The sequence below is a fragment of the Podarcis tiliguerta genome (assembly GCF_965153285.1).
Source record: "Podarcis tiliguerta genome assembly, chromosome: Z".
Lineage (NCBI taxonomy): Eukaryota > Metazoa > Chordata > Lepidosauria > Squamata > Lacertidae > Podarcis > Podarcis tiliguerta.
Window position 1 is genome coordinate 4,255,891 of NC_139553.1, and position 9,692 is coordinate 4,265,582.

The 9,692-nt window shown below is 44.7% G+C and overlaps 1 protein-coding gene and 1 long non-coding RNA gene across 5 annotated transcripts in view; one reads left to right on the plus strand and one right to left on the minus strand.

The window, feature by feature from the left end:
• The first annotated feature begins 511 nt into the window (after window positions 1–511).
• On the plus strand, window positions 512–5,298 carry LOC310669385. Its single transcript, XR_014507164.1, has 2 exons — window positions 512–1,006; window positions 1,976–5,298. It is a non-coding gene; the product is annotated as an uncharacterized lncRNA (long non-coding RNA).
• EEIG1 (estrogen-induced osteoclastogenesis regulator 1) overlaps window positions 2,416–9,692 on the minus strand; it is a 57,837-nt gene continuing 50,560 nt past the window's right edge. For 3 of the 4 annotated variants that reach the window (XM_083423129.1, XM_083423130.1, XM_083423132.1), the window contains 3 exons: window positions 9,621–9,690; window positions 8,825–8,850; window positions 2,416–8,698 (listed from right to left, as the gene is read on the minus strand). In XM_083423129.1, coding sequence (XP_083279255.1) covers window positions 8,667–8,698; window positions 8,825–8,850; window positions 9,621–9,690 — 128 coding nt within the window. In that variant the 3' untranslated portion in view covers window positions 2,416–8,666. The remainder of the gene's footprint in view (window positions 8,699–8,824; window positions 8,851–9,620; window positions 9,691–9,692) is intronic. The other variant, XM_083423131.1, reaches the window with a different exon arrangement.

Consider the following 9,692-nt stretch of genomic DNA (forward strand, 5'->3'; position numbering starts at 1 on the left):
CCTCTTTGGCCCAAGGCCATATGTTCAAGTTGAGGTGTGTATAAAAACCAGTAGCTTTTGCATATACATAGTTAAGTTGCTCTGCCTACTTTGGCATCTGGGCCATGGAAGGCTTCCTCATGATAGATATGCAGCCACTTTGCTGAAAGTAGTTCCCCACCCTGGGGGCTCCCTGCTTGCAGAATGTTTTCCCCCAGGCGGCTTGCCTGGCACCAGCACTAGGCAGAAACATTTTTCTCGCCACATCTTTGGTTATTAATTATTTGTGGCCTCCTTGAGTAGGTGGAATGTTTCACTCCTGTCCTTTAAAAATAGGATTGTCTTGTAGATTTTTGTTGTTCTTTTGTGCCAGTTTAAAATGTGTGTATTTGTTTCTATATTGTAAAGCTCTTTATATTGTTACCTTGGTAACAATATGCAACAAATCCAATTTAATAAAAATTAATTGCATTGTCAGAATTCCCTCTTTTCAAACCAAGTAACACAATATTCAATCCACCCAGGCATATTTAACAACTTTATAGGTGCTATAGGTTTGGAGTATTAGTCTTGATGATATCTGTGGTCCTTTCTAGGCCTATAGTTCTTCATCCAGTAAGGTTTAGAATCTAGTAGCAGCAGTTGAACAGTCAGACCAGTTTCTTCTTCATAAGGTAATGGCCTTAGTTAAGTGCCACCATTTACACATCCCAAGATAAATGGGGGTGATCCTCCCCCACCCATTGAAAGCAACATCACCTTCCAAGGTTCAAGTGGTATTGTCAGTTTGGTATGTTTTGGCTGATGCTGGAAGACGAGGACAAAGACTCATTTTGCTCTGTGCTGGCGCCAAAGCTGTGGCTTGGGGCTTCCCTAGAAACCCAAGGGGGAAACCAGTATCTGTTGAAGTGTTAATGCAGCAGGCCTTTCCATCGTACGCTCAAGTTGAATATATGTGTAAACAAAACCGTGTATCGTAAAGAAGCCAGTCTCCATTGACCTTTATCTAAAGGAAACCAAACCCTAGGTAAGTGGGGGAACTCCTGGAGTCTCTCACCCCTCCAGGACAGGGGTACACACCTTTTCTCTCCCTCTTAGTGCACTTTTACTGCTTCTGCCTTATTTTCTAATAGAATTTGGGATCTCCAGTTTGACTGATTTTTTTCCCCTAGTATCAGGATATATCTTTACTGTGTTGGGCTCTTCTGAGTATTACATAATAAGTGTGGATGGCTGTCACTGAATCCTAGCCCCAAAAGGCAAATGCAGAAACTTTGTAGAGGGACTTAGGCTTGTTTCCAGCTATGCAAGAGTTGATGTGCAGACACTCAGTGAGATGGGCATCTGCCATGAATGCTTTAGTTGAGAAACCTGCATTGCAGGGGTGGGGTTCTATGACCCTCAGGATCCCTTTCAACTCTATAATTTTGTAACTCATTGTACATTAAGAATCCCACTTACAGTGGAATATTATTATACAGTGGAATATATTATGCCTACTTTTGAAGCAAGTATGTTTGTATTTAAATAGCTGTACTACTGGGTAAGCAGCCCATTCTTTGGCTTAGGATTGCCATGGGGGGGGGGAGGTTCTTGTACTTTCTTAACAGCTGTATCACCACAACCAGGACCAGTAGGACATAGTGGACTTCCCATGGTTAACAGGTTTGGGGAGCAGAATTAACTGTGCTCCATAATCTTGTTATGGTGCCCATGGTGGTGTTTTGCTGTTATGCCAAACCCCTATGGCAGCCATTTTGTGACTGGACCGAAAACACTCTCAAAATTCAGAATGTGCCCGCTGTTCCAAAAACTATCATTAGCTAATATTGATACGGTATCTCATTGCTATTCAACTCCCACCTTGCTATTTTCTTTTTGATATACCTGCCCACTAATATGTCACTTCTTGCATTTCGATGAAATGGGCTTATGCCATAACAAATTTGTTTCATATTTTAAAGGTGCCACAAGAATTTCCTTGTTTTTGCTGCAGGAAGCTGAAACACGGCTACCTTCTAAAAATGTTCATGTGGCTTATGAAATTCAATACACTGCCTTCTCAAACTTGGTACCCCCCAGATTCTTTGTAGTGCCAGTGCTATCAGCCCCAAAACAGGTTGGTGGAGGTTGCAACTACCACAGAAAGGGAGGAGACACTGGTGTTTGTTTATAGACATCCATGAGCCAAGGCAGAATGCCAGAAAGTACAAATCACATGGTTTTCATGAGCTTCCAGGATGGGCGTCCTGGAGACATCTGTCTGGTTACTGTAGGAAACAGGAAGCTGGACTAGATGGGCCTGTGGTCTGATCCAGTAGGGCTCTTGTATTCTCAGCAAGTCCAGAGTGCTGTATTTAGAGGTGTTTGCAGCCCATGAATGCCAAAAGACAAAAAGGAAACCCACACAAAAAAACAGTCAAGACAGATCAGATGTGAAGTACCAAAAAGAAAAAGAATGAAGATCACCTTTATTACCCCCAAAACCGTAATGACATTTGACATTATAGTGATTTTTCTCATTTATACTTGTGGCTTCTCTACATTAGGAAGCAAAAATCAGAGAACACAAACACAATTGGTTGAATCAGAGACGGCACAGCATTCCATTAGAAAACAAAAAACCAGAATACACTAGTGGAGCAAGTTAGAAATGGTGTGGGCGGGGGGGGAAAGACACATTCATAAACCATTCTCCTCTAGCCCCACAAAATCTGAACAAGAATAATTGAAAGAACAGAGCAGTGGAACTAACATATCTTCTATACTTGCTTTTAATGATAACGGAATCTTTAGATTTTACTTAAATCTGTGTTTAGTTTAGAATAGGCATAGGCAAACTCAGCCCTCCAGATGTTTTGGGACTACAACTCCCATCATCCCTAGCTAACAGGACCAGTGGTCAGGGATGATGGGAATTGTAGTCCCAAAACATCTGGAGGGCGGAGTTTGCCTATGCCTGGTTTAGAAAATGTTAAATCTATCTCTTCAAGCATTCTTAAAAAAAGTTTGCATAGTCCCATTTTCCCTTTCCAAAAATATCTACGCGCTCTCTTTCTCTCTATAGAATTATCTGAATATAAACTGAGCGCAGCTCTCTTCTGAGCCTCAATAACTTTTCCAAGAAAATAAACATGATCTCTCTCATTATTTTTTCTAACCCTCTCAAAAATATGGGCTTAAAAAACAAAACTAGCAAACATTTTCTCTTGAAGCAAAGTAAAAGAATCAGAGGCTCTACTCTTAAGTTCCAAGTTCCTTTTACTTCTCCAGGGGAAGGGGAATATATCTCCCCCCCACTAGCCAAAGAGGGAAGGGGAAAGGTTAGGACAGACTGGGGTGGCTTCCTTCGCCACGCTGGTTGGGACTGATGGGAACTGCAGTCCACCAATATTGAGAGGGCGGCCACGTTTCCCAGTCCTGACATAGGATGGCCAGGTGCAGTCAACCCACAATGGGGACTCTGCAGAACAAGACCCTTGGGATGTGGAGGGCTAAAGATCCTACAAACACTTGCTACTAGGCAGAGAGTTTGTGCATCAGGCCCTATGAAGAGCAGCCCTGTCCACAGGGCAAAGAAACAATGGCACATATTTCCTTAGCTAGCTTGAGGAGGGGAGCAGGAAAAGTGGGTTCGTTTAGCAGCTCCTGAGATCAAGCTACAAGGGAGAGATCTGCTCTTCTCCTTGAGGTTCCCCCTCTCCAGGAGAGGTGCATTTAACACGGGCGCTTTAACGCGATGCGTACCAGGTATGGGGCCTTCCAGAGGTTCACATTATGGGCACAGTCCAGCTGCACAGAGTTTGTTTGTTTTTTGTTAAGCAGGGGGGGGGGGAGAGAGAAAGAATACACAAAATGAAATATAAACACAGCTCATGTTCAAGACCTTAAATTGCCACTCAATGGTGTCTTGGGCTTTCTTTGCAAAGGAACAAATCATGCCTTTTAAAATAAGGAAATAAATCATCTCAACCAGTCAGGGACAGCCAAGTGAATTTAGTACATAACTACTTTTTTTGCCCCTCCCCAAGTGCTGAGCAAACTGTGAAATTCAGTTACCTGATCCCTTTCACCACGATTCTAGCCTTCAGGGTCTCTACTGAGCCCATCTCCATCATCAGTGCAGCAGGAGATTAGCACGATTCACTAAGGCTCAATGTATTACCCACAGGGAAAAGGTGCCTCATTTGCTACCCACCACAAATACCATTACACTGAATACCCTTTGCATTCTGCAGATCAGATTCACAGAGAGACAGGGAGATACCAAAACACAGGAAGTCTAAGTTGCAGGAGAGTTGAAGCCCAACCTGTTCTCATTTGGCACTGGACATAGGAGGACAAAAATACTGCTCCCTATCAGCTAACAGCTTTCTCTAACCAGGTACCTCCAGATAAGCTGGTCTACAACTGCCATCATCCCTGATGATTGGCCATACTAGCTAGTCCTGAAGGGAGTTGCGAGTTCAACACCATCCAGATGGTCTTAGGGTGGTATCCAACTATGTTCTACCCAGTGAAATTAATGGGCCCAAGTTGGTAATATTCATTGATTTGAGTGGGTCTGTTCTGAGTAGAACCAACATGGATACAAACATTTGCCCCTATAAAATCTTTTGCGAGACCCGAGGGGATGGGAATTTGATGGAGGTGTTACTGCAGAAACTTCTGGGTTTTAAAGCAGTATGACTATCAAAATGGCGAGGCTTCACTGGGTTCCTGCTTTGTCTCACACAAGCTAGAAATAATTATAATAACCCCCAACACAAGATAGCAACGAAACAGTGATTCCCCTCAAAAAAAAGAAAAAGCTGCAAAACACCAGCCTGCTGGGTTCATAAACAAAATTCAACAAAAATTCAAGAATAAAGAAATGAAAAAAAGTCTCCAAGCGGGATCAGTGGTCTGAGAAGTTCAATTAAGAAACAAAAAACAAATACAACCATTATCTTCCAGTCAACTAGGAACAAACACACCAATCATGCCAAGAAAGACAGTGCTTGTGATGCAACTAACATTTTAAGCAGCAGCAGAATGGCTGACCAAAAAAAGTCCCCAGCTCCCCCAACACAGATCCTATTCAACTAGTGAAGTGCACTTAGAGAAGAGCCATGGATGGAATTTTAGGATGGGGTGATAAAACCATAGACCCCACAGACTCCCTTGGTTCTTACTAATATTGAAACAAAACTGGTTTAGCCTTGAAAGCAGTACCAAGTGGCTTGGCACAACAGAGCACACAATTTCATCATAGCAACACATTTTAAGTCAAAGCTTCAAGAACCTTACAAGCCATAAAGAGCACTGAAAGATGGCCCCTACTGGCTGGGGCCTGCAGGGAGCTGTCGCCCCAAACTTCTAGGGGACACCAGTTTGGGGAAGGTAGCAACAGAAGGATGCCCTTTCCCCTCCTACTTCCTCCTGATCAGGGGTCCCCAAACTAAGGCCCGCAGGCCGGATAAGGCCCGAGGGACTCATTTATCCGGCCCGCGGCAACCCCCACAGGGTCTATCCATTTGGTCCGTGAAGCTATTTTGGCCAAGCCATGCCCACCTGCCCTACACGGCAACTGAAAAGAGGGGCTTGCAAGCACCACTGCTTGGCAATGCCTACAGAACCCCTAAGAAAAGCACTGCTCAAGGTAGGACTGTGAAAGGGGCTCCTGAAGAGCAGATAATCAGCTGATTGTTGTGTCTTCAGAAGCTCCTTCAAAGCCCCATCCAGCACAGCATTTGGAAAGGGGTTTAGCAAAACTGATTACAAGGCCCCTTCAGGTTTTGGCCACCTGTCAAACTTGGCCCAAAAGCGGTAGGTGGAGTAAAATCTGGCCCACTAGTCAGAATGAATTCCCCCCTCCCTTCAGTAGGTGATGTGCGCAGCCTGGAGCCCTAAATATAGCTAAACCCTAGAGAAAGGATGCTCCAAAGCATGTACAGTGGTACCTCTGGTTGAAAAGAGCGCAACCCGCAGCGGCATGTCTGCGTACACGCGGGTTGCGATTCACCGCTTGTGCGCATGGCGTCATTTTCCGTGTCTGCGCATGCGCGAGTAGTGAAACCCAGAAGTAACCCTTCTGGGTCGCCGCAGGACGTAACCTGAAAGAACATAAATGAAGCGGACATAACATGAGGTATGACTGTAAAGTGAAGGCTGTGTGCCCGCACTTCCACCTCAGAACACAGTGGTCTAGTCAGTTCAGAGACAGCAACCCTACAGAGCCATGTTTCCTTTCCCAATTCCCACCCACCCACCTGAATTCCATCTGTGGCACTCCATTCACAAATACCTCTGTTACAAAGATGGCTCTCAGCCCACTTGAGTATAAGTATCAGGGGTGGGGAGAAAGAAAAGGAGGAGCCCCTCCCATCCATTCTACTTTGCTGCAGGTGATAAGTGTGAATGTGTGTGCTTTCATGTACACAAACACCCAGTGCTGAGCACACGTGTTAACAGAACATTAATGGCCTTGGCCTCTTCTCAACAGTGGCTGGCAGTGCTCCCAAAATGTATATGCTGTCTGCAGAGCAGCAGACATGAAAGTGAGGTGGGGAAGGTGCTAAATGGAAAATAGCGTATAGGCTGAAATTATACACAAGTGTTGCCCGTGTCCTGCCTGCAGCCAGGTCAAGGTAGGAAACCCCTTAAGACCTAGCAATACAATTGCCAGGATTATAAGAGTGGAAAGAAAATTGAGCTCAGACTCTCTTTCTCCTCTTCTGAATACCTGAACTGTTATTCCCACGTCCCTACAAGGTCTCAGTGTTGGAAGGGGAAAGAAGAAACAGAGAAAAAGCTCAGGCATCAATTATTACAAAACCCAATCCTGTCACCATGCTCCAAATCATGGTAAACTAGTATGAGGACACAGCAAGCACAGGCGGGAAAATGAAGTAGTAGAAGAACCCCAAGATGGCAGTTTTCTCCCATGAAAACAAACATCTCCTGCAAGCAGAAATCTACCACAGCAACAAGTAGACTGAGCTAGACCCCCTCTTCCTTCTGTGCTGGTGTTCTACTTCAGAAGAATGTTTTTCTTTACACAGGGGGAGCATTAAAAAACCGGAATCTCTCCTGTTTTAAGGTTACTCTACCTCTACATTCTGCTGCTTGCATTCAGCAGATTTAGCTTGATTCGGCAAGGGATGGATGGAGTCCATGGGCCAAAGCAGGAGCCTCCTGGACAGATTTTAGGCACATTTTAGGCAAAGGGAGAGGAGACTGGACTCATTATAGCAGCAGCAATTCCAGCAGCTATTCCAAATCAAAGCTGAAAGACTGGTAGGGGACAGGGGGAAGAACGATCAACCATGTTTCAGTTTTGGAAGAGTGTCCAAACTCTCCCTACCCAGAATGGGATAAAAGACTACCCTAATTCAACACATTTTGTGACCCAGAAGGTAGCCGTAATGTTAAATGATTTCTCCTACGGGCCTCACAATGAGCAGACAGAATCATGATTACAGTGGATGCTCAGGTTGTGAATGTGATCTGTGCGGGATGCACATTCGCAACCCGCAGCGTTTGCAACCTGCAGTGGCATGTCTGCACGTGCAGGTTGCAATTCGGCGCTTCTATGCATGCGTGGCCGCCAAAACCCGGAAGTAAACTGTTACGGTACTTCCGGGTTTCGGTGGGTGCGTAACCCGAAAAAACGCAACCTGAAGCAGCTGTAACCTGAGGTGCTCTGATGCTCAACTGTTACAGACACCCCTACCAACCTATAACATCAGTTCTTTGTTGCAAAAAATGAATGAAGAGTGCAGGTTGCACTTCTGAAAACAGCCTTTCAGGGGTACGTTTGGAATCCGGAAAGCGCTCTATCTAATGAAAGCTGAGGCCAGGCACCCCTTCCATGTCCTGCAGTGGAGGGCGGGGGGGCGGGGGGCTGCTACTGTAAGACTGCAGCTGACAATACCAAGATGTGCTCAGCATTCGTAATTCATTTGTTTTCTCTCTTTCTTTGAACAATCAAGTTCTATTTTTCAGCAACTCTTGAAATGCACTTTTGGAAGAAAAACAGAAATGAAAAGCCATTTCCTAAGAATGGATGATCTTTGGGGCTGTTGACTTTAAACTTTAAAAAAAAAATGTTTGGGTGCTCTGCTCAGCAGCTGTCCTCACAGCAAAGTTCTCCCGTGATCTACAAGGCAGAAGCCTGCTGAAGAAAAAGCTGCAAGAGTGATTGCACCAAAGTGGCTGCTTCCACCTCGCCTTTTGCATTCAGTTAACAATGCTTCTCCTCAACCCCAATTCGATTTGGGGAGGGGGGTTGAGAGGAAGTATTCAAAGTGGTATAACCCAATGGCTGAGAGTCACAGGATCAGCAAAATACTACACATGAGAAGAAAAAGTGGTTCAATGGAATGAGGGTTTGACATGGAGTGCAGAGTTGCCTTCCCCTGACAAGGAAGATTGGCAGGAAAATTCTGGGACACTGCCAGATAAATCTGAGGAGACATGAGGCAGATTTGGGCAAAAGTGCATGTTCTGGAGTGTCAAGTCCTCGGAGAAGGTTCTGCAGTGCACACATGTCAGGGAACAGGTTTTGGGAAATCCTGCCTGGAATGTTGCTTGAAGAGAGGTTAGAAAAGGAATAAAGAATGGCATCCACCAACACCACCGCAGATGGGTAAGGAGACTGTTTCCAGCAGGTCTACTTGCTTCTGTTCACATTTAATGGGTTTCGATTACCACTGGCTCGTAAACTCCAGATGAGACTCTGTGTAAGAAAGAGGGGAGGGAGCCATTATAATCTCTGTGTGTGCAGGTCCCATTTGTAAAGAGCTGAAACTTAAAAATGAAGACATTAAGAACTGTTCTAATGGAGATATTGAAGATAACTAACCTGGCCTGAAATCATACGTCAGAAAGCTTTTTGGTGGGGGGTTTTCGGGGGTGGGTGGAGAAAGAGAGAAAGACACACAGACATTGCTTTAATTCAAGACAATTTACCATGTTATTAGCAGGGCATTTTGATACTAGTAAAAATGGATTTCAATGGAGCTAAATATCAGGATTCCTCCTGCTTTTAGCAAAGTTTGCAGATAGGGTCATATCCTCTAACTTAGTAGTAGATAATGGGTACTATGATTTTGTCAGTGAAATGGCCTAAGGGCTGTGGATTTGTCCTTACAAAACAATGCCTGTGATGCATTATTTTACAACAGGCTTCAAAAAGGTCACTCAGGACTACAGCATATGCTTTGCATTCAAAAGATTCGAGGTTCAATCCCTGGCATCTCTAGGTTAGGTAAGAATACTGCCTGAGGTCAATAAAGACTGACATAGTGTTCACCAACTCCCATCAGCTCCAACCAATAGTCAGGGATGATGGGAGCTGTAGTCTGGGAAAGCTAGTGTAGACAGTACTGAGCTAGATGAAGACATGGCATATGGTTGCAGGGGTGACTGAGCATGCGTTAGCCAAAATAGCAGTACCAAAATAGTACCTCCCTAGGCCTTTTACTTCAGTATTTCTTAGGCACTGCCTAGATCCATCCCCCCAAATGAGCTCTTGCCATCAATTTCCAAAGTTGTGGATTAACTGAAAACACCCACCCACAAAATACCAGCAAAAGCATCTCCCCACGGGCATGGTCTAAACCTAGTCTTTCAAAAGGAATCTGCTAGGGAACTCATACCTGTTGGCAAGCTGAATTCCGCTTAGTGTAGTTGTGCCATCTCTGCTCACAAACAGCCTCAGGTTACTATCT